This window comes from Tripterygium wilfordii, chromosome 13 (assembly GCF_013401445.1).
Source record: "Tripterygium wilfordii isolate XIE 37 chromosome 13, ASM1340144v1, whole genome shotgun sequence".
Lineage (NCBI taxonomy): Eukaryota > Viridiplantae > Streptophyta > Magnoliopsida > Celastrales > Celastraceae > Tripterygium > Tripterygium wilfordii.
In genome coordinates this window covers 10036986-10063241 of record NC_052244.1, presented here as the reverse complement: position 1 = coordinate 10063241, position 26256 = coordinate 10036986, and the positions used below count along the sequence as shown (strand labels likewise).

General features: G+C 37.6%; 1 protein-coding gene across 1 annotated transcript; it reads left to right on the top strand.

Moving 5' to 3' along the window:
• Window positions 1-14664: 14664 nt before the first annotated feature.
• Window positions 14665-20113, top strand: LOC120013104 (ELL-associated factor 2-like). The gene is made up of 4 exons (XM_038864772.1): window positions 14665-14933; window positions 15285-15643; window positions 16597-16639; window positions 19220-20113. The coding sequence occupies exons 1-4, from the start codon at window positions 14810-14812 to the stop codon at window positions 19687-19689; spliced, it is 996 nt and encodes a 331-aa protein (XP_038720700.1). The 5' UTR covers window positions 14665-14809; the 3' UTR covers window positions 19690-20113.
• Window positions 20114-26256: the final 6143 nt, after the last annotated feature.

Below are 26256 nucleotides of genomic sequence, written 5' to 3'. Positions count from 1 at the left end.
TGTGCGCTATTGACTTGTGTGATTGTTCTCTTGCCCAATTGAGCTGTTATATCACTGTTGCAATGTGCCCGCTATCAACGTATCGTTGTCATGTATACCATGTTTGATAAAATGCCTCACCCAATGTTGTTGGTTCAAAATTGCAATTTTATGCAAAATTCTTTGTATGCTCACATCCATATTTCCATTTTAGATATTGATCATGTTGAGTTATGCATTGCGTGGTTTTGGTGCCAGTTTGCCAATTTTTGATGTTTGCGCAAAATTATATGGCACTAGGTGTGGGGCTGTGTTGGGTGCTCAAGCTATTATGGAATGGGTTCTTGTGGGGACTTGATTTCATAGTGTGGGGGTTGCTTTGAACATGCTAAATGTGTCGGACCTTGTTGTCTTTGTTTTCTCTATATTTTTGAGTTATGCTCTCATTTGTCCTCGTCTTTTATAGAATGGGATGACGTAAGGCAGCTGAGACATCCGACTCTACTATACCACCACTTTCACCCAAGCGAGCGCTTAGAGCTAAAAAGAAAACTGTGGCTCCTCCGTGACCACGGCCTTCTGAGGATAACTTTGCTTCCGCCCGCATTGAGAGTGATTGGAGGATACACTGTGACATAATGAACCAGCCACTGAATGCTTGGACTAAGGACTATTTACGTCGTGCCTGACTAAATTTTTTGTGGAATTATCAATATTTCATGCTTGATGTGTATTCAGCCTTAATCCATGCTTTCTACCGTACTTTGCACGAGATTGATCCAGTTACATGCGAGGATGGTCCTGCCCGCTATAGTGTGAGGGTGCCAAAGGTTGATCGGGGAGCAGTCTCTTATATTTTCACCACTGCAGATATCTGTGCTGCTTTTGACTATCCAGCTGCTTACTCTGAGGATCTTCTCGTAGGCCCTCCGGTAGAGGTGGACCACATTACCATGTTCCACACCTTGGTCCCAGATCCGGCGGTCCGTCAAAAGAACAGGCATGTTGCTACACGCGGCTCTATTCCATCGCACCTCTGGGTTATTGACAGCATGGTGAAGAAGAATTTATGGCCATATGGCCATAAATCTGAGAGGCGAAGCCCAGCTTTGGAGTTGCTTTACTACTTCCATCAAGAGTGTTGGTTTGATGTGGGAGCTTATTTTATACGAGCCATGCTACAGTGCGCGGCGGGGGTGCGCGAGGGGAAGAAGTTACGGTTATTCTTTCCACGGTTGATCACTCGTTTACTCCGCCATCTGGGCCACCCGCTGCCCGAGACTGGTGATGTTGATCTTCTTGTTTCTGACCTATCTTAAGCAGACTGGAATCTGTGAACCGGTCATCTTCCTCCAGTTGATGATACTGATGTTGAGCCGGTAGATCCCAGTGCTCCGTCTAGTTCTACTGATCCCCCTCCTGCTCGTCCTATTGAGGAGTGGTTGGATGCCATTGAGTTGTGTCAGATGGAGACCCGTGACTAGCTCGCTGCTATTCGTGCTCAGCAGTCCAAGATGATAGATCTTTTGCGTCAGTTGTCTATGCAGTCTACATCAGCACCAGCTGCTCCTGCACCTACTACTTTTGAGCCCTCCACTGCGCCTCCTTCATCTAGGCGACGTTCTTTCTGAGATCACCCAGGTTGTTTTGTTCCTCTCTTCCCTACTTTGTATTTACAGTTTGAAACACTGAGGACAGTGTTCACATCTAGTGTGGGGGTGGGAAGGAACCTTTTCCTTTTATTGTGTTTTCCTCTTATTTTTTTTCTTTTCCTTTGGAACCCTTGAACTCTATCGTAGTGTAATGTTACTTTTAAATTTTAGTGTTGCTTTCCCCTTCTATGATGTTTACTATTGATGTGTTCATTGCATTGGAGATGAATTGATGAATTGTGGCTTAAAAATTGATGTTCTTGCTTTTCAAAAACTTGTGGCCAAAGGATCAAATTGAAAACTTTTCGGTAGTTACACGTCCATTACTTAGCAAATTGTGGAGGCTTGAACCAATGTGAGTTTTTGAGCAATTCGTTTCTTAATGAGTGATGAAAATCAACTCTATTGTTTTTGTTCCGCTCATAATAATATTTGCTTGGTCTCATTATCTTTCATCTTGGTTGCTTGCTAAGTATTCATTACATGACATTACATCCTAATCACTTTCTTGTGGGAAATTCAATAGTGTTCTTGAAAGATGAGAGTAAGGTCATTTTTGGATCGATAAATACCTTTCTCGCCCGATCTTATACATGTTATTCATTGCACCCTTATTTGAAGTGAAACACTAGCCTTTAGTTTATAACTATTTTCCTTCTTATTATTATTGTGGAGAAAGAGTTGTTTATCTTGCGTGAGAAGTTGGAATGGTATATGCTGAATTTATTGAACATTGAGGGAGTATGGATGCATGTTGTGGTTTTCTCTTGGAAGGAATGTGCGATGTTGATACATGGGAAATTGGAAATCTTGTAAAAAGAGCATGAGATTGTTCTTAAAAAAAATGTATGATAAGAATGAAATAAAAGTGCATTTGCATTTGGTCTTACACTGTAAATTTGATTGTGAAGAAAAGGGAATGATGGAGGAATGAAAAGATAGTGAAGTAGTGGGAAAGTTTGAATGATATTTCTATATATAATGTTTCTTCACTTATTCAAAATTTTGTACCCTTTGCCCTTCTCATCTAACCTTCACCCTATATTACAAGCTTTAAAAGTCCCACTTGATTTTGAGAATACTTTGGATTTGAACACAAGTTTGTGAATAAGGATGTAGGTCCATTCATGAGATCATTTAATTCGTTTCTTCAGGGTTCATTGAATTATTGTGTGTGGGAATTCTGATTTCTTGCTTACATTATTCCGCCCACATGCACTTGAGAGAAACACTTAGCCACTTCAGTGAAATTTTGCTTGTGAGTGAATATCTGTGAGGCTTGAAGTTGAAGCTAAGAGCTTTGTATTGTGCTGTGTTTCTGGTTGAGTTTGATATATGATCCTAAGGCTACTTGACATTTTATAAGAGATTATACTGAGCGGCAATTTCGTTGATGACTCTCTTTTGTCTTTGAACTACTTTCGGTCCTGAGATTGTAGGATAGTTGTAGGTTTTTTGAAGAAAAAAAAAGTAATATATATATATTCTTCTTGATTCTTGATTCTAGAGTTACTCGAGGACGAGCAAAGATTAAGTGTGGGGGTGTTTGATGTGCCAATTATATAAATATAATTGTACATCCTTTTACATGAAATCTTGTATTGTTTAGAGTTGTTTTCAAATTAATTCTGCCTAAAGAGTGGTTAATTGTGCATTTCAGGTGTAAGGACAATTATGGAAGCAAAGGAGCAAAATGGAGAGAAAGAACTAAAATTGGAGTCAGAGAAGAAATCCGATCGATCGGCCCATTGTCCGATCGATCGGACAACTTTGAAGCTGAGAAGAAACAGAGAGAAAATCCGATCGATCGGACCATATTCCGATCAATTGGCCAGACTCATTTCGCGATTTTGAAGTTTTCTGCATGCCTGAAATTACCCTCAACTCAAGTGGGCCCAATTCAAAATGACACAGACTTGTTAGAAAAACGACTTGAGGGTTTTTGAGAGTATAAAAGCATAGATTTTTAGGGTTTGTGACAACTTTTGGACTTGGGAAGCAAAATCAAGGGTTTTGGAGACTTGTCTATAGCAGCCATTGAAGCTTGAGCAAGGGGATCCAGGGGTTTATCTTTATTTCTTCCTTGTTCTTGTATTTAATGATTGCTAATTTGGATATTGATTTGTATTCCTTGGTTATGAGGAACTAATCCTCTAACTAGGGGTGCTAATAGAACCCCTCTTTGAAGATTGAATGAAATTGATTTATGGTTCTTAAATCTCTCTTGTATTATTGATTCTTTGTGGATGTGATTATTGCTTTCAAATGCTTGATCACCATTTGAATGATTTTGAGTCTAGGTTGAGACCGGAAGGATATGCCTAGGGTTGCAAGAATCCATTGAGAACATAGGTTGCATGAACCATAGGAATATAGGTTTATGACTTATGCAATTATTAAGTGATTTCCATTGTTCTTAATGGGTTTTCAATATATTAATCCGAGTGTTAGGAATAACAGGGATTTATAGTGAAAACACTTTCAATGTATCTAGGAATAGAACATTGAATAGGTTGGGAAATCGATTGTCAACAATTAAATTGGGAATTGGGACTTAATGAATCAATGGAGTTCAATTGGATAAGAGGTGGTGACATTAGGAACCCTAGTGTTTACTTCTCTTGTGAACTCAATTTCTTGTTTGTTGTTTGGTTACTTACTCAAATTGTCATTTACTTAGTGATCTCTTAACTACTCATTTAGCATTAGATAAAATACAACCAACATTTCGCATTGCCATCTTAGTGTGATAATTACTTGGATTGACATTGAATTGAAATTGTCAATATATTTTAATGGGAACGATACTCTATTCACTCTTTATTACTTGTGCGACATGTCCGCTTGCGAATAATTCACATGAATATGCACGATGCTAAGGCAGTTCATACACCCCTACCATCTCACTTCAACACCAAAATCCTTGATGGTGTTCTTTTGGATGATCCTAAGCCATATCGTAAACTTATTGGCAGTCTTCAATACTTACGAATCACCAGTCCTGATGTCTGCTTCGCCATAACTCGTTTGGCTCAATTTATGAACTCTCCCACCGACGCTCACTAGTCGCTTCTCAAGAGACTATTGCGTTATCTTAAAGGCACATACAACTTTGGTCTCACGATATCCAAATCTCCTCACTTTCAATCTCCTCACTTTCATCTACATGCCTATATAGACTCCGATTGGGCAGGACACCCAGATGACAGGTCTTCTACTTCTGCGTATTTGGTCTTCCTTGGGAATAATCTAATATCGTGGTGTTCTCAGAGACAGAGGGCGATTGCCCGTTCCTCGACCGAAGCCGAATACCGATCTCTTGCAAGCACCACTTCCGAGGTTGCCCGGATACGACACCTTCTCAAAGACCTGCACATCTCCACCAATTAGACCCCAGTGATTTATTGTGACAATCAGGGCGCTACCAATCTGAGTCTCAACCCAGTTCTGCTCTCGCGTATGAAACACATTGCTGTTGATTTAAACTTTGTCTGCTCTCTTGTTCGCTCCAATATTGTCAAGGTCCAGAAACTTTTGACTGTTCATCAACTCGCAGATATGTTGACCAAATCCCTTCTTAGGCCTCGGTTTCTGGTATTACGGGAAAAGATTGGCATAACTTCAGCCCCTCCAATCTTGAGGGAGAGTAATAAGGATATGGAGGCCCAGAAGGCTCAACCCACTTCAACTAACTAATAGTCCATAGGCTCCCATATAAGTCTTGTCTGTCTATCATCTTATCAGATAGCGTGAGAGTATAGCTATAGGTAGTCATGTACAGACTGCACCTTGTACAGTCTCTGAAAAAGTTGATTATAGCCGTTGCTCTATTCAGTATATTAGGATGTATCATTTCGTTGAATGTTAATGGTGAAAACTATTTCTTCAAAACTCTTTAATATTATGTGTTACAAAGAGATTATATGCAATGTAACTGAGTTGTTATAGTCACAGTTGACAAATACTAGACATTTGCTTGGATCTTGAGATGCTAGCAGTTATTGCACCAAGTGTTCCTGCATCTAATGCCATGATCGTGCTACTATTCATGGATGCTCCAAATGGAGATTTTTTTTTCAGCAATTCATCACATTGGTTGACTCGATAATACCTTGAAATTCATTGTTTTGTAAATATAGATGATTAATTCTTGTCATTATTTTAAAAAAAATGACACGATTAACTTGTCGTGAAATTTATCCAAGGATCTTCCTTTATATCAAGAATAAAAGAGAAATTGAAATTAAGAATAGCAACACAATTACAACACAAGCAATTTACGTGGAAAACTCTAAACCGAAAAAGAACACTGTTTGTACAACTAATTCTCAGAGACCATCTCTACCCAAGAAACCCAAGAATACCCAGTAACCTAAGAGATTATCATAAGCCCCACTCCATAACATATTCTATAACACTCTCTACATCTTAAAATCTCTCACAATCCCATACCTATAATAAGAATTAGTAGCCGGCTATCAAACCGAATATTCGGGTATCAAATTTGGTTTATTTTATGTTGCTTCCTATCTAAACCTATTCGTTTCGTCATTATTTGTAACAGTTCTTTACTTTGGCGGTTGGAATATTTCTATTCCGTACGTTTTTGTTCCTGAGCTTTTTGAACTAAATAAAGTGAGTGGGGTTTTTGGAACAACAACGGGTATCTTTATTATATTGGCTAAAAACTTATTTACACCAAGAGATAAACAATAAAGTTTTCTCTCATTGCGCGCATGGACGGAGCCACGTTGGGCTCAAGAGGGGCAAGCGCCATCCTAGATTTTTGGGAAAAAATTATTAGATATATATATTACCATACAAAGTGTAACTAAGTGATAGTTGGCTTGATGGTTGTGATAGTTGTTTGTTCATCTGGACACCCCAAGTTTCATTGTCATAGGTAACATGATTCATTAATTTTATTTATTTTTTATTTTGACCAAAAACTAAGCATTCATTTTCAAGTTAATTACTCTATTATTTCATGGTCATTCATTAAAACTCATGATTGTAATTTTTTTTTTTATATTTTACTTGTTATCTACAAATTTTTAGTAATATAAATAATGTGAGAATCACGAGTAGTTCAAATGACACTTGTGTGTCGTGTCTCTCTCATCATTCCCTTCATCTGTAATAAAAAATACAAATAATGTATATAATTCAATTAAAATGGCTATAGTATTACAAACAAGGGCGAAAGTGTGGGGACTGCACTGGGCTACAACCCAATGCCGATTTTTTTTTTTAAAAAATATATACTTATGCATATATATATATACATAAATAGATATACACAAATATAGGCCAGGCCCATCGGTCATTTCTTATACAAGTTATGAGTTATGAATTGTCAAATAACCTTAAAACAAAAGCCCACTATCAATTTCTCAATAAACTAAGGCACATGAGTGACGAGTCCATGACCATCTAAAATGACCTTCACAATCACCTCTTCGACTCTTTCCATAGTAGCCCTTGCTTGTGCCGTTATGCGAGATTCAATCCTCTGGTGCGGCTCTGCTCATCTGCTGGGTCTTCACCTCTTTCCACTTCCGCCCTTGCTCTGCTCATCATATGCTTATTCTCTGTTAGTCTGCTTTTGCTTATATAAGGTTTGAATGGTGGTATTCTACCTGTAACCCACTAGCCCCTAATTGCATTTTTTATTGGTTAAGGAATTTGAATTTTTGTAAATAATATTATACTATTTGTAATTGTAAATGTACTGACAGTTTATGCTCAAATGCTCAATAATTGGACAGTTTTTGTAATGGTCCTAATGGAGTTTTGTAAACAATATTATACTATTTGAAACTCTAAAAGTAGCTCTTTTTTATGCTCGATCATGACAATTTTTTATTGTAATGGCTGTAGCATCCTTTATTGCTCATATTTGCTTACAGTGAAGTGACATATCATCCCCTAGTAAAAAGGTTAAAGTTCTTACTAACCCCATACATATGGGTGACATGCCATTTGTTTTAATTTTTCAGCTATGAAGCATGTTAAGAGAACCCTCCATAACAAAATGGATGATGAATTTCTTGCAAATTGCAAGGTTCTTTACATTGAACGAGAACTTGCAGAAAAAGTCAATTTAGATTCTATAATAGATTATTTTTATTCCTTGAAGTCTCATCAGGCACAGCTTCAATAAATATTATCTCATCTTGTGTAAAATATTTTGTTTCATTAACTTTAATAATGTATTTATGCTAATGTTTTAAGGTTATTTTATGCGTTAAATACGTGTAATGTCATAAATAACTCTAAAAAAATTTTCAGGGTCATTGCCCTCGGATCCCCGTCAACCTCTAGTAGCTCCCCAACTCCAATTCATGATTCCACCCTTGATTACAAATTAATTAAGTTATATTTGTTGAACTGAATGTTAACAAACGACATATAAAATAGTCCAAAAAAATTACGGGGGCACTGCCCCGAAACCCCATGGACCAAGGTGCCCCCTCCCATGGTAAATCCTGGCTACATCCTTGCTTGCACACACTCTCTCTCTCACTAGGTCTGACGGCCTCTCACACATGTTTAGAGGAAACAAAACAATAGGAACTTAATTACAACCCTATAAAATACTTCTATTTATATTTAAAAACTGAAGGCCCATCAACTGTCCCAACACCCACTTAAGCTGTCCGGACAGCAAAAGCTTCTAGACGTGTTTTCCAATGCAATTGTCTGGATACCCTCATCAACTGTTAGGACAGTTCTGCAACCTTCCTCGATTCAAAACGTCCAGTAAGACCCCTTTGCCACTTCACGTACCCGAGTTGTCTAGACGACAACTCCAGAAACGCTAAACCAGCAACAAACATTACAGACCTTGCCTCCACAAACTCCGAATCGATCCCAAATTTATTGATCAAACCTAACATAACTTTGGTGTCAAAATATTAGATTGAATTGTTATTCTTGTTCCAATACTTTTGAACCGGATACGGTCAGAGTTTCATGGTATTTAAATCCAATATAAATAAAAAATGAGATCTTTGGGTGTTTCATCTAGCCATTCAATGATCAAGCAATGGTTAAAAGCGAATGAGATGCATCATTGGCCCATGCTAATCGTATATTAGATGCTCTATGCATATTGAGGTTACATAAATGTCGTGAGAAATGTCAATCAAAAACCCACAAGGAAAAGAGAAAAAAGGAAAATCTTAATGCAAGATTTGAGCCCCAAAAACAAAGTCAATCAGAATAAACTTGACCCTTTCAAGTGCCAAGAGTCACTTGAATTGAACTTCTAGGTGGAAGCATATAAAAATGGATAAATGGTGCCAGTAAAGAGCATCATATGTCTCCGAGTTGAAGGATGGTAAATGAGACCATAAATCTATTAGTGGAAGCTGCATTAAGCCATTAAGTAATAAAGATTTACAGTACATTTACCTTACCACCCCCTATTTGGGTCTTACTTGCACCTTTTAATTTTGTGCCATTCTTTTCCCCTTTTGCGAGGTCAAAATCATTTGCATCACAAGATGCTGGAAAATCGGATCACAGAAATCAGGTCAATGACACTTTTGATTCCTCATAGATGGGTTGTGTAACAACTCAATCCCTCACGTTCCAAATGTAACGATTAGGTAATTGGTCTTTGTATATTGCAACTCAGTCAGATTTGAGACAAATCCGGTCAATCAATTTGCTGACCTGTCACGTTGACCTAACATATATTGTCAAAATCATCTGACGTGGCCTCAAAAAGTTTAAAAAAAAACTTTTTTAATTGACATTTGCATATGTGAAAATTTTTTATTTGAAAATTACACATAGCACTTCATGAGAAGTAAACAAATTGTAAAAAAAAAAACCTAATTTTCTTTAACTATTGGTCTCTCTGAATGGAATTAGAGAAAACCCCAGAAGCTTCTTGTCCCCAACAGTGGCGCCACCTCTACCACCAAGGCCATGCCCAGTGACAGCCGTCTCTAACCCATCTCCCCCACTCTCCCTTTATATATACTCCCCTCTCTCCCTCTCCCTCCACCTCCTCTTCTGCAACTATCTCCTCCAATAAAGCTCATACCTTTAACATAAAACCTGAATCTTACTTCAACCCAAAACTCCTGCCCAAAACCCTCTCCTCCAACTAGAAGTTCGAGGGCTCCTCCAACCTCGTTGACCTCAGATACCATATGGGTCCCGTCCTTTCTTCCTCTCCGATCAACATTTACCTTATATGGTACAACCGATGGTTTGCTCCTCATCAAGGACTTCATCCTATCAATCTCTTCACCAGCTAAACCTTCCTCCTCTGTCGCCGAGTGGTGGCGCACCGTTGTTGTTTCTTTAGGTCAAACCTTCTTGTGGTTACTGGGTTTTGGTCAATATGACAGCTCATCCATTAATTATTTTCTGTTTGGTCAATGTGTCAGGTCAGCATGTTGATTGACAGGATTTGTCCCAAATCTGACTGAGTTACAGTCTACAAAAACCAATGACCTAATTGTTATGTTTGGGACGTGAAGGACTGAGTTGTTACACAACCCATCTATAAGGGACCAAAAGTATCTTTTACCCCACAGAAATCACTAGAAAAGATAGGACACTGGGTCAAGAGTGACCAATACAGGGCATATATAGATCATCTATCAACTAAACCTTTATTCCAATAGTTTGGGGTCGCTACATTGAATTCACCACGTGTATTTGACAGGGGTATATATAGATACAGTCATAAAATATTTAAGTCAAATAATCAACTCAATAATGAATGGAAATCTTGCTAGCCAAGTTGCGCATATCTTGACTTGAATTCTACATACACTACCTATACATTGACATCCTTGAATGAGCTAAAAAAATGTCATATCCAAAGGACTGACACATAGTGAGCATTTGGGTCCCTAGCAGAGTACCTAGAATATATTCCATTTATTGGCACACTCAAAAATGATGACAAGGAAAAGAGTGAGAAGGGACATATTGGTTACGAGGCAATCTGAATCTGTTCCTTTTTCTTTGATAGGCTATAAATACAAGGTTTGACATAAGGTGTAAGCATTCATTGGTAGGGTGCTATGAGGAAGTTTCAGAGGAAGAGAGGTCTGAGATGAAGATAAGTTTTGTTTGATAGCCAAGGATGAATTGCCTGCTATCTAAGATGGTTTCACACAATTGCATTAGCGGTTTGAAGCCTCTTAGGTTCTCAGGTAGTCTCCTTGGCTAATCAGACCAGCTCTTTTTATTCATCTTAGACCTTCTCTTCTTTACCAACAAACTCTTAATTTCCTTTTGCATCAATGTGAGGGCAGTCCACGCACAATGCAGCTGCTTTGTGTGGCTTCAAGATGGTACAAGTATATAATTACATCCTTATTGCAGGGAGACTGTTTCTAAGGTTCATAGTTATGACATCGTGATTGCTCCAATGGAGCATAAATATTGAAAGGAAGAGGGACCTTACATGAACATAAAGAGTCATGTTTGGTAGCCAAGGATGACTTGCCTGTCTTCTTTTCAAGAGGATTTTAGTCTTTCATATGTAAAATGTCTCGTTGGGTTCCCAGGCAGTATCCTTGGCTAATCAGATAGGCTCTTTTATTTCATGTAAGGCCATCTCTTCTTCCCCGGAAGCTCTTAAAGTTCTTTAGGCAGAACGTTGAAAAGGAGAGTAAATTGCAGAGGAAGAGAGGCTTTTCATGAAGACAAGAGTCTTGTTTGGTAGCCAAGGATGACTTGCCTGTCTCCTTTTCAAGAGGATTTCAATCTTTTATATGTAAAATGTCTCGTTGGGTTCCCAGGCAGTCTCCTTGGCTAATCAGATAGGCTCTTTTATTTCATGTAAGGCTTTTTTTTCTTCGCCGGAAGCTCTCTTAAAAGTTCTCGAGGCAATGGAATGTTGAAAAGGAGAGTGAATTTCAGAGGAAGAGAGGCTTTTCATGAAGATAAGAGTCTTGTTTGGTAGCGAAGGATGACTTGCCTGCCTCCTTTTCGAGAGGATTTTCATCTTTACATATCAAATGTCTCGTTGGGATCCCAGGCTGTCTCCTTGTCTAATCAGATAGTCTCTTTTATTTTCATATAGGGCCTTGTCTTCTACGCTGGAAGCTCCTAAAAGTTCTTATGTTGAAAAGGAGAGTGAATTTCAGAGGAAGCGAGGCTTTTCATGAAGATTGCCTGCCTCCTTTTTGAAAGCATTTTCATCTTTCGTGGGGTTCCCAGGCGGTCTCCTTGGCTAATCAGATAGTCTCTTTATTTCATGTAAGGCCTTCTCTTCTTTTCCGGAAGCTCTTCAAAGTTCTTCTAGTAAAGGAATGTTCAAAAGGAGGACGAATTTTAGAGGAAGGGAGATTTCTATGAAGATAGGAGTCTTGTTTGGTAGCCAAGGATGACTTGCCTGCCTCCTTTCCAAGAGTGTCTTAAACACCGCATCAATATATGAAACCTCCTGTTCGGTTCCCAGGCAGACTCCTTGGCTAGTCAGATGGATTCTTTTCTTTCATTTAAGGCCTTCTCTTCTTCGCCAGACACACTCTTCATAGTTCTTTTGGCAGTCGAATGTCGCAACCAAGAACCAGTTTGAGAGGAAGAGAGGTTTAGCATGAAGAAAGGGATGTGAATAAGAGTAGCCAAGGATGACTTGCCCGAATCCTTTCCGAGAGGGACTCAAACTCTAGACCATAAATATATGGAACCTCTTGCCTTCTCTTCTTCATATGATGGCATCTTACTAGTTCTCTTAGCAGTGGAATGCCAACATGGAGAATGAATTTGAGAGGAAGAGAGGTCTTCTACGAAGATAGAATGCCAGGATGCAAGGATTAGTTACCTACCTCTTTTTAAAAAAAAAAAACTAGGTGAGAGGAAGAGAGTTATACTTTATCTCATTCAAGCACAAGATCCTACTACTTAAACAAATATGAGAAATGCTTCAGATCTTATCAATTCGATAAATGCATAGGATGATCAATCACACAAGGAGATAATGGAAGCAAGTCTCAATTTCCTTCTCCCTGCCCAACCCAGAGTGAAACAAACCATTTTCATATACCGCATTCTGTATTTTAAAAAGCGGTTCTAAACTGGTCAATCTCAAATAAAGAAATTTAGCCCTAGAAACAATAATCCGACATTGATTTGCTACTTGTCAAGTATTTTTGTAAGATTTGCTTTTTGGACATTAAGACATTGTGGAATTTGATAGTGATTCTCATCTACTTTCATGGTCACACTGGACTCATTCAAAGCTAGTCACCTTATGCGCATCACGAAAACAAAAAGGAAAAAAAGAGAGAGAGAGAAAGATACAGTCTTGGGTGCTGAGAATAAAAAGATTCTATGGCATATCTGTCTTACACGAGCCAAATGGCAGTGCATTCAAGTAACGCCATAAATCAAATGTTGGACGAATGATAGGACGATATGTTGATAACAGAAGGCAAGACATTTGCAAATTGATTTGTTGTGTGGGTCAAGACTGACCAATCAATTTCATGCAAAGCACATTGTTAGAGAAAGCTTCATAGCAAGAACAAAGGAACAGAAATTTGCACACATGTATAAGAACAGAACACTTATGGAAACTAATTGAAAACTTGAGGTTTAGGAGAGCAGCATGCATGTATTTCAGAAGATTGTCACCTCCCTCAATTGTCTTATGATTATGAAGCATGGGGGTCAGGCGGTCAGCTGTACATCCAGGGTCAAAGTGATCTTTAGATCCACAACAATGCCAAATTCTGGAGATATGTGAAAGTGAGTCCATAGGATTTTAAGCAAAACAAAGTTGGCAAGATTCATGATTTCATAAACGCATAAAGCTAATTTCTGAAGTTTTGAAGCTAAATTCTGAAGTTGTGAAATGAGAATTCAGCTTTAGAAGTGGGTATAAGTTTGCCAAACTAATCGGGAAGATAAAAATGTTATGAATCATGAACATCCAGCTCAAACTTCAGCCTACAAATACAAGCAAGAATGCACCACATCATTTCCTGTATAGCCATCAAGCTGGGGACAAAGGAACTATGAAAATTAAGATGTCTGTGGTTCCAGAAAATGGATCATCACCTAATGCAAAATGTCTAATAGAGAGCAGAATCATGACTATTAGAGCAGAATCATGACTGCCAAATTGGTTTCATCAGATACATTGAAAACTACCCCTTTCCATTCTTTTCTTGTATTAGAAATACCCATAGAATCTAAAAGAAGGTGAGGGACATTCAACATTCAACAACAAAATACTTGAGCCATGGATTCCAAAAAACTTCCCAACATTTCAGTGCTATATAACGGAGTACATAGAAAGATTTCGGGGTTCAGCTGGCATGGGAAATGTGTCATCTTGTTAAGCATGAGTCTGTTAGGCTCATATCTCACCATCTACCACACTCTCAGGTCTACCAAGTTCAAAACAGAACAAAACTCATCTTATCTATCCATGCCATGAATCAATCCTCTAGCTTCTCATCACTAACAATAATCACCATTTGATTTCTGAATTCATCTGAAAGAATTTTCTAACATGCAATGCCAATAAAAAGAATGGGAAATACAGAATCTCAAGACAAAGTTCAACCCAATAAATACCCAAGATAATGAATACGTAAGAGTGATGGAATCATAAAAAAAAATCGAAGTGGGTACCTCCAAAATGGGCAGTGTGAAATCGACAAGCTTGAGGATGATTGAATGAAGGATCGAAATGGGTTTTGCAATTCTTTCAAGTTCTGAGGGTTTTGTCGTTTGAGAACCGAATCCCAGCAACTTTCAGCGATCCTACGCTTGTTCTTGTTTGTGTGGTTTGACGGAGAATTGGCAACAACCGTAAGGGACCAAGTTTAGAGCTGCTACAGTGAACAAGTGTGAAGGTGAGAGTTATTTGTGCAAGCCACCACCCTTGCTTGGATTTGGGTTGTTGAAGCCTGAAGGAGCCTTAAACAAGAGGATTAGATAAGGTTGACATTTTTTGTTTTCTATATTTGTTGTTATTTCTTTCTCTTAATTAAAAAATCCGGATAAAGAAGAAAACAAGAGAGATTTCAAAATGATAATAAAAGAAACGGTGCCCGCTAAGCAAACCCAAACGCAAAAGCACCAACATCCTTATCTTATTCACAGTTCCTTTCAATCTCCTTATCTGCAACTCATGTATTAGTTTTAGGGTTTCCAAATCGGTCTCAAATCACCGTTCTGTACTACCAAAGATGTCAAAGAACAACAAAGAAGAGCCAGAGACTGCTCCACAGCCTGATACATGGTACAACATAACCCTAGGCAGCTCCTTCAAGGATCACCATCCATCTTCTACGAAGTTCTGCACTTTGCGTTGTAAGTTTCTGGGTCATGCTTGGTTTCAACAAAAAGAAAAAAGAAATCAATAGGCTAGGGACGTATGCGTTTCTGTATTGTTTAGTGTTTGTTATTTTTTTGTTATTTTCGGATGGAAATGGCGAATCCTTGAAGAGAAAAGGAGAATTTGTAAAACCTCAGTGATTGCAGCTATTTTGATAGAGGATGCTTTTCTTTATCAGGCTTTTGATAAATGGTTGTGGGTATATTTCAATTGATTGAGGTGTAGGGGAAAGTTAAAAACTTTGAATTCCTACAATCAAGGGTTCAATCTAAATTTATACTGGCAAAGATTTATTCTTGAATAGCTTCGTTTGTCTGTTTCTCTAGATGATTTTAAACCTGCTTCGATTGATAAGAGTCAAGGCGGGTCACTTCACAAGAGCAAGGAGAACAGAGTTACTGTTGAATTTCAAAACAACCAACAAGGAAAGCCAAGAGTGACCTTTGAGGGTGTCAGTGAAGACTACAAGGAAAACGATGCAGTGTTGTTCTTTGATGGTGAGAACTTTCGGTTGGAGCGATTACACCAAGCTGTGGCACAATTGAGACATGTTCGGGATTCCGCAGTTGCAGCTGCCACCACAACTGTTACTTCAGTTGCACCTTCAGCAGAATATCCTTCAACCTCGGCTGTTGAAGGGGCAAATATGTTGTCTCCGAACAAAGGCCTAGTTCATGAAGACCCTGTGAGTTCTCTTTTTGATGTTGAATCTTTCTTATAATTTATTTGAGAATTCCAAGGAAGCTGATTTACGGGGATGAATAATTGCCAGTGAATAAGATTATAAGAAGCACTATATACCTTTCTTTAAGAACTCACGTGATATTCATATTGAATCTTTCCAAGAATTGTTAACCAAATTTATAAGCCATATTGGGAAAACATTGTTGAACATAGATTGGTAGTAGCAACTTGCAATAGTATCAGAGAACCAATTTGGTCTTACCCTTTATACTGAGGAGACATGGAAGAATGTCGAGAATGAAAGATAATTTTCATGTAATTTTATTATTCTGGAGAATACCTATGAGAGGTTTCCCAAAGATTGATGTGGTCGGTCTTGAGAAGAAGGGTTCCATGATACTCTACCAAGGCAGCTAAAATCTTAAAATCGTGCTATTTTATGATTTAAATAGCTATTTTGACTACCTTGTACTCTACTCAATTTTTGAATGCTGCTCATGTTCGACTGTTGTCCAACAAGCAAAAATCTTTTAGTAATTGATACAATTAGTTGAATAAATTGATTTCTTATGGTGTATTATAAAATTCAGACCAGTTACTTAGATGGTAGAAGTATCATTTGAAGATTTCTTGAAAGTTGTAGGCTAGTACTTTAATTAAGAATTGAATCCCTCGCACGTGATCGGATTAATCTTTGTAACAATGATGACTTCATGCTGTGCTTCTTGTTTACTATGTCGTGGTTCTCTTGATGCTTGCTCCATGTGGCACAAAACATATCGTTTTTTTTTCCTGCTTATTTGTAGCTTATGCTGATTTAGTAAGCATGAAGTCTTCTTCGTCTCTTTATTTTCCTGATTAAAAGATGTGAAATGAAAAGTGTATTTTCTATGGATTTCCAGATCTAAAGCAGACTTATGTTTCAACTTTGGTATTTTGTATATAATCCTGCAGGTTGAGGTAAAGCAGATTGACATTGCCAGCTCAGACTGCTTAGGTATGGTTGGATTTAATGAATGTTGGAATGCTCATATGTAATGATAGCATGGCTTTGGCTTATATAGAGAAGAAAGAACGAAAAATAGAGAAAGGATATTATTAAGTTCTCTTGGTACTTAAGATGGGAGATGGAAGTTATATTTTCAGAATACTTAACAATATGAAACTTTTTTTGATGATTTTGACTGCAGCAGAAACATTGAATAGTTAAGTTACATGATATCCCATGGCTGCACAAAATAAAAAATAATAGAAGGGTGGGATGGTGAAGAGTAAAGGGATAATGTAGCAAAAAATGTGCACATTTCAGTGATGTTCTGTAGGATCTCTACAATTTGTAGTGGGTGATTTAGGAGTAAATGTAATTTAACTTACTGAATGCAGTAAGACCAGACCTTGCTTTGACATAATTTTTTTGGAGTGTTCTCGGACTAATAGCACTATGGTAATTAAAATGGCCTTTTGATCACCTACTTAGCATTATCCATTTGATAATTGATAGTCATAACTCATAATTATATGTGCCATGTGAGTCAATTTTTTGTCATTATGTGAGTTAGGCTCGTCCAAGTATGTCTCAGATAATTTCATGGAGTCTAGTTGCTTTCAATTAATTACGTGCTAAAAATTGAAAGGAGAACATATAATCCAAATAAGAACTAACAAATACATGTGTGTGTGTGCTCTGTGTCTGTGTGTTACTGAAAAAAGTACACCCATATCATAAATTGGTTGGTGTAGAGGTGCTTGACTTTTGGTACGTCTGTGGAAGGGTAAACCGTAAATATACCCTGAATATATTATATACCTTTTGTTGATGCTGATGACAGAAATGGATCGCTACTTTTTGGTTACAATTGTAGTGGAAAATAAACATGGAGCTGACTTTACTGGAATGCTTTCATTGATTATTTTATTTATTTCTTCATTTTTTTTCTTGGGTGAATTTGTGATCTAATTAGTTATCTCAAGTTATGTCATGAATTAAAAAATTTGACAATGATCCTTTTAGCGCAGATTGCTTAATTAGCATGGAAATGAAAGAGGCTTATTTACATATTTTGTGAAAAACTATGACTTTATCTACTTTTTGTGCGATTTATCTCCGAGTGATGAGTTCTTTGGCTGCAACATCTTGTCTTTATATGATCACTACTTGCAAAACTTTTGTTTCCACGTTATGATTCAGTTGACATTTTTTGCAGTTCGAATTGGTTTTTCGAAAGTTCTCCATTACTATGACCACCAACCTGTCACTATTGTTTTCTTTGTTTTAAGTGCATAATTTTTGGACTGTAAATGGGTGTTAAGGTCTGCATTGATAGAGATATTTCTCAGCTATAGACAAGCTTCGTAAACTTTATTCTGTATGAGAAGATGTGAAACAAACAACATTTATTGACACTTCTTAAATATTTCATGTCCAGTTGGATCTCTACCATGCTTGGGATTTGGGACTATTTAAAGTAAAGGCTCATTTTAGTTTTCGAAGATCCTGTTTTGTTCGTTGATCTAGTGAAACTGATTGTCGTTTAAAGTTATTATATTTGGAATTCTTGATAACCTTCATTTTCCCCATTCTGACTTGTGCAATCTTGAGCACATCTGCAAGTAATATGTGAGGAATAGAAATATGATCACATGGAATTAAATTTCTGTAATAGGCAGCAGAATAAATGCTTACATTTCTCGCTTTCCTAATTCGAGCAGTTTGATTATAAAATTCAGTTTCCAGCATTGCCATATCCAATAAGTTCTTAAATTATGCTGAAAGCTAGGAGTATGAAGAGTTAAAAATGTTTCGTAATTTGCATTCGAAACTGGTATTCTGATTCCTTTTTATCCAAAGATGCTTATTAGTTGGAGAGATTACATCATTACTTGTATGTAAAAGTACCAAGTATTGCAATAGAATGGAAATCATATTTGATCTCAGGACTACTTGTGTTACATACTGGAGTTTAACCCGTTTTCTGCATATATAGATTTCCCTTACCAATTGGAATCAGGGAATTAGTATATATCTATCTGCTGCCCCCCAATATGACAATGGGCTCTACTTATGAAAATATAATCTATAATCTGATGATTGGAGTGAATTCCATAATGATGACGTTCATTTTTTACCAGACCAGATCTAATTAATGCTATATACACTCTTATTACGAGAAGGGATCATTTGAGCATATTTAACTAGATGCTATATTTACATTTGGATGCTTATGTCATTGCATTCCATGAAGGATTAGGAATATTTTGGAATTTATGTATTTTCCTTATTCAATTTTGATTTCACTCTTGCTGAGGGACCTCAGTTATTGTATCACCAGAAACTATACACAAGCACATCATTTTCAGTTATAACATGGGTGTACCATACTCATTAGTCATTACCCAAATGCAAAGACTAACGGTGAGACGGTTGAAGTAACTTGCTATTTTTTCCTTGGAATGAATCTTACTGATTAGTTAGTTTGGTGCATTTCATGCCTCTGTAATTGCATGTGTGTTAATATGTGACGTTTTTATGCGGTTGTGCCATGGTGACCAACTCATTTTCTTACTTTCCCTGGTGCAGAACCCAAAAAAGAGAAAGGTGTGGAGGATTTATTTTTCCTCTCTCATCCATCAACTATGTCGCCAAAAGATCATGAATCTGAGGAGCTCGTAGATATTTTCAATGATGCTGATGAGGACGGTGGCAGGACAACTAAGACAGAGCATTCACCTGGAAAGAAACTTCATTCTGGTATCGACATTGATATTAATTTACCACATCAGATTGACACAGATGATGAGATTGCAGATGTGGATGTTACCGATGATGAAGCCAATAAGGGGCCCAATGCTGCAGAAGCCCTGAGAGCTCAGGTGAATGCAGAGGGAAGAAAGGACCAAACTTCAACCTCGAGCAGTAGTAGTGACAGTGAAAGTAGCGGTAGCGGAAGTAGGAGTGAAAGTGGGAGCAGTAGCAGGAGTGGTAGTGGTATTGGGAGTGTAAGCAGTGGCAAGAGAAATAGTGATGGAAACTCTTGTCACTCAATATGAAAATTGAAGTTTAGTGGATCACAGAAAGAGTGGGTATTGAGCTGCTGTCATGACATGGTTTTGCCATGAAATGGCCAAGTCAGTTGCAGAGAAAGGGAAGGTATAATTTGAATCCTATCTGGAAGCTCCAAACACATGTAGAAAAAAACCCGTTAGCACTCTGTCAGTAGTTTATTTAGCTTTTGGTTCTCCTAGTATTTTAGTAGACTGACCGAAAGTATGTACATATTTCTTAGAATATGTGGTAGGAGATACATACAGATATACCCATGTATTTCTTAGAACATATGGTAGATAGGTAGAGTTGTCAGCGTGATGTTGTGATGACCTTGTTTTGGTTGCTCTTTTCCATCATGGCCTTGAATTATACCTGTACAGTGTATTAGTATTACAGTAGGATTTCTGGATCAATTTTTTTGTCAAATCTTTATATTTCGTTCATATTTCGGCTCGATTGGCTTTGAATGCACAGGCAGGGTCGCAGGTTTTACTGAGAGCCTAGGCAATCATCAGTTAGACTAGTTGTGTTTTTAACGAGAAAAATACAGTGCTCTTACAAATCTCACTAATGTGGTTCTCGAATGCTAATGGTCCAAGACCCCCAATATCTTCTCATGCTTGACTCTCTTTTTCTGTAAATCAATTTTTGAGAAAGTCTTATGTATATAGGTATGTATGTAGGTGTGAAAACAGAGGTGAACAGGAAACAAAGCAGGGTTATAGTGAGGGTTATAGTGAGTGGATGTGTGGATTCAATTAAGGTGAGAAGGGTTAGAGTGAGTGGATGTGTGGATTCAAATAAGGTGTTGAAGAGGGTGAAGAGTAAAACAGGTAAGAGAGCTGAATTCAGGCCTTACATACGAGAGATGATTAGTGACCTGATATTCCCATTCTCAGGAAAGAGAGCTGAATTCTTGTCATAAGAATGTTTATATATCTAAAAGAATAGAATATCAAAGTCTCAGGCTAAATGGGATTAGGGCCCATGGGACTAGAGTTACTACCATGTTACAATACAACAATCGAATAGAAGGAAAATAATCAAACCATGCTACTAAAAGCAGGAGTAAAAACATACATGTGAGATTCTTCACAAGCATAAACAAACATAAAAAAAAAAAAAAAAGAAAAAAAAAAGAAAGGTGATTTTGCTTAATTATGCAATGATAAAAAAGTTTAGACTCACCATTCGAACTTTTATCTAAAAAATTTAGGGTTGGGTAAACTGAAAGTTTAAAATAAATGCTAGGAGGATAAACCTTACAACATGCCAGACAATCAATAACCTTCACTTCTAATATTTGGAGCTAGTCAATGGATCCATGTTTTCGCATAATGCATGCCAATACGTCACACGACTATCGGTTCCCAACTCAAACTCGATGTTGCTTCGAGAACATCACGAACCATAACTGGCTTGCCTTTAACCCAATAATTTTGAAAACATAGAAGCGCTTCATCCTATTGCTCCAAGCAGGATAATACAAGTAGTTGTCACTGGATGATTTTCGAGAAGTGGCTCTTTACAACATCTCTTTCCCATTTTCATTACACATAATTGTTCTTCCTCAATAAAACTTTCGTAGAATTTTTCAATTCTGAAATCCACCCCAAAGGCATAATACGTTTGAGCTCCAACACACAATCTCCACAACCGCCCAACTCCTTAGGGGCACAAATAATGGATTGACATTGCACATAACTGTTGTCTCAAAATAAATCTGACGACTTTCAGAGAGACAAGAGTTTGAACTTAGCACGGGTTGAAAGGTCATTTTCTCAAATTTATAGTTAACATCTAAAGCAAAGTTCATTAGAACATTTCGAACAGCTGTGATATAGGTCAAATCGAAGTTGCACAGTAATCGTAGTAGACCCAAAAAAATAATTAAAAATAATTTTTTAGACAATCGTAAAATATAGACAATTAATACTATATGGGTATGGAGCGGGTGTAGGGTTGATTTCTCAAAAAAAAATCAGTCTTCTACCTTTCAAATCTCATACACAATTCTTTTAGATTAGATGTATAAACATCAACAGAGATTGTGTTATGGAGCGGCTGTAAGCTTCCAAGAAATTTATCATCTCTTTTGCACATTCTATTTGTTTCCTAATAAGTCATGAAAACCCAAAATGAGAACTTAGAATATAATTGGCTTAGTAGTTGCTTGAAAGGCAAGTGGAGCAATATAATGTGATTTTATATATTTCACTAATGGATAATCTTTTATACTCTAAAATGCACTAATTTATCTTGTTTCGCTTCTTCAATTGTTTGAGTGCGATTTTGCTATGGCTACTATTGGTAGTAGTGAGAAATGGTTTAATGTCAAGCTCACCCAGTCTCATAACACACCAACAAGTAATATGCCTCAATTTGTGGGAGGGACGCTTGATTGGCATTGTGGAAGGGGAAGGTTTAAATGTGTTCCAATATAAATTCTGGGATGGTTAAAAACACATTATTTTTATTTTTATGAAGGACGTTTGATGTTAAATACAAGGGTTAATTATACTTTTAGTCATCGAAATATAAGCATTGTTCATTTTTAGCACTGAAAGATTTTTTGTTACAAGGTCGTCACCCATTGTTTCAAAATGAGACTTTTTAGGTACTCGGTCAGATTTGCTACAGTAACAGGCAGGGTTAATGTTGAAGTGGCATCTGGTCAATAATTGTAAAATTGAATGTGCTTATGTGGCAATTTAACATGGTTTTGAAAAAAGAATAATAAAAATGACATGTAATTAAAAAAATTTTCAAAAAAACTTAGAGTTTCTCTTACCTCTCCCCCTCTCTCTTACCTCCCCCTCTGGTACACTGAGTTCACCGCGGACATGCCGATAGCCGGTGGCGCCTTCAGCTACCTCCCGAGCGACTTCAACGAAATTGATTATCCAACACAATCCCATTAACATTCATACCCCTCAAACTGTAACCATAAACCGATTTACCAAGCCATTGGTGGAGGCTAGTGATGCAACAAGCTCAGATCTGGACTACGGGGACCTCGTGAGAAAGGCGTGGCTTTGGTGGAGGCGAGGCTGAACCTGGATATTTGGCTCCCACAAAATGATTTACCAAACCAACCTCCCCTGTAGGATGGCCATGGTATCTGTGTAGGATATGAAGAGAAGCAGACTAGACAATACACACCCAATAGTACAACAAAAGGTACACATTAATAGGGAAATAATCTCTCTCTCATAGTCCAGATTTGTACAAATTAATAGGGAAATAATCGGTAGAAGAAGAAGAGTGCGATGGTGGTATTCTTAGAGCTACGGTGAGACAGAGATTCAGGCAAAAAGGCAATGGAGCTGACAAATGGGGAGGGGTATGTTGGGGACTTTGGAGACTTATGTGGCAATATGTAAGGATTTATTTTTATTTTTTTCCACATGAACATATCTTGACCAATGACCTTTAACTAAATGCCACGTCAATGGAACCCTGACCGAACTTAATGCCACGTCAGCGAAATTCTGCCCGAGTACTTTAAAAGTCTCATTTTGAAACAATGGGTGACGATTTTGTAACAAAAAATCTTTCGGTGCTAAAAATGCACGACGTCTATCTTTCGATGACTAAAAGTATAATTAACCCTAAATACAACCCTAAATTCCACTCAAACCTTGCCGATCAAATAAGAACCCATCACAAATTTCTTTCTAATACAAGACCTTAATCAATCTATCGAGTAATGTCACGACCCGCATAGGGTGGGGTGTGAAGGATAGTCATACAATACAAAAATATAAACATTTTTTTTTTCATTTTTGTCATAATGTAAAGACATACACCATATGAAATCCAAGTTTCTCTTCTCTTTTTTTTTTTGGAAAGGGCAATATCACACCTTGAAGAGAGTCAAAACCAAACTACAACAAGACTAGTATTGCCATGCAAAATACCTCTTCCAACTTCACTTCAAAAAGAGGACAACCGCATCAATCCAAATAAAAAAAAACCAGAACATAGACCCAAAGCATACCCAAGACAAGATCTAGATAGAGCTATTAATAGGAATATCTCTTGTCAAGCAATCAACCAGAAAACTTGGTGGTTCTTGCAACCAGTGGCGGATCCAAGAAATAGATTGAGGGTGGACTTAGTTAGCGGGTTAATACCACTTTTGGCCACTGAAAGATGGCCTGTATTCCAAATTGGTCCTTGACTCTCAAATTGTGCCAATTTAACCATCGAAAGTTCAATTTGTTCCAAATCAGTCACTCGGGCAGAAATTGTCCAATTTCGGTAAGTCAACTTGCCTGCGTGGCTGGTTGACCGTTAACCATTGATGCCACATGGTTCATAATATCCTAGGTGGATATATATTTTTAAAAAATTGAAAAATTTCACTAGTGTACCAATGAAACAAATACAATTGTAGTTATCGTTAAACACAAATAAATGCATAAGACATGTCCCAAATCAGTCATTTAAAGAAATTTTATGTTCCACACAACAAAATAATTACATAATTATGTCCAAATACATCCAAGACACCCAAAACAGGGGAACATATATACTAATTATATCATTGAAAGAGTTTCAAAAGAGAGAGAACCACATGTACATGCATCCTGGATAAACAAAACAGAGTGATTCAGCCTACTACCAATACGTCCCTATGCTTGTTTCCTTGCATGATTGACTGATTCTTGAGAAGCTTTCAACATTGCATAATACTTTGAGGTAGATGTGGATCCTTGAATAATAGTGTTTGGCTTCCTCATAGCACTTGACTTGGTCCTTTTGCTAGGGCTGATTGTGATGCCACTTCCAATAGTTCCACTTTCCACAACAACACTATCTCTACCAGTATTGATACCTCTCCCAACATTCAAACCTATGCCAGGAACCCCACTTCTAACAGCAGCTCCACCTCTACAAGCACCTCCTCCTCTCCCAGCAGCTCCACCTCTCCCAGCACCTCCTCATCTCCCAGAAACTCCACCTCTCCCAACACCTCTTCCTCTCCCAGAAACTCCAATAGGTTGCTGCCATTTGTAATAGGATTTGACAATTACACAACTGCATTATATTCACAAACAGTTTAATATGACAATTAAATAAAGGTACCTGAGACATAGGAGGATTCTTGCGGCCTCTCTTGTTATGCCCAACTTCTCCACATTTCGTGTATCCGATTTTAGGATACCTCCTCCTTAATTTGCTACTGCTTTGAGGCTCATCATGTTCCCTTCTCCTCTTTAGCTTAGGTCTACCAGCAACTGCAACATTCATTGGAGGAGGAACAATTTTGTCTCCACCAGCAGCTATCCACAAATTTTGTCCATTAGTTGGCTCCACATTATTCTGATACACCCTCATAAATGTTTCCCTGGTATAAGACACATGAACAAAATCAGTAGGATCCTTATAAAGCCACCCAATTGCAGCCACTGTATGTGTGCAAGGGATCCCTGAAAGGTCCCATGTTCTACATGTACATGTTGCTTCATTCACATTCACAATATACTGCTCTGGTTTTTTTGTCACCTGAAAAATGCAAGTGTTTGTATAGTCAATACATTTATATTCAATAGCTTTAAATAAAAAGAAAATACATAACACATTACCTGAAAAACTAAATGTCCAGCATCTCCAGTCCACTTTGTTGTCCAAGCCCTACTCTTTAAGAACTCCTTATCCAATCTACTATGCACCTCTGGCACAAGCCTTCCTTGTTTCCTTTTCATCTTTTTCCGAAGCCTCACATGTCTGTCCATTGCCTCTGCCCTTAACTCCTCCAACATTGTGATGATTGGCTTGTCTCTTACAGATAATATCTTCGAATTGAAGCTTTCTGACATGTTGTTAAAAATGGAATCATTCTTGCTGAATATTGAATAAGCAGCCCAAGTCCATAGAAATGGCTGGATGTTGTCCAAGTACTTCCAAGCATCTACTTTAATTTCTTTGATTTTTTGCATCCTAGCTTGAAAAACTGGAATTGTGGTGGCCTTTGCACAATCATAGACTAGCTTCCTGAAATGCTTCACTGGCCATTTTTTGCTAAATTGGCATAGATATGCCTAGCACAAAATCTGTGTTCTATCCCTTGTTGTATTTCATGTGAGAGAGTCTCTATTGCATTTACAAGACCCTGCAAAGTAAGATATTAGATAACAGCTTAAATGTCATATAGAAACTACAAGATTAAATGCACAACTCAAGATTAAATTTCATACCTTCTGCCTATCAGATATAAAACACCATCTTCTTTGATCAAATCCTCCTATATCCATTAACAAATTCCTTAGAAACCACTCTCATGAATCTCCATTCTCTCTCTCAAAAATTGCCCATGCTATAGGGAAGATACCATTACAACCATCTTGTGAAACAGCAGTTAGTAGCTGCCCACCATAAACTGTTTTCAAAAAGCAACCATCCATGATTTCTACATGTTTCCCATCAATGATTTCTAAAGCTTTTTTCTTTGCCCTATATGCATGTGTCCTAGAAATGTCTATAGACATGTTTTCTTTTGCATAGCAAACCAACTTTGCAGCACTTGCTTTTGATCACTCCTAAGCTTGTCAACAAACTTCCGT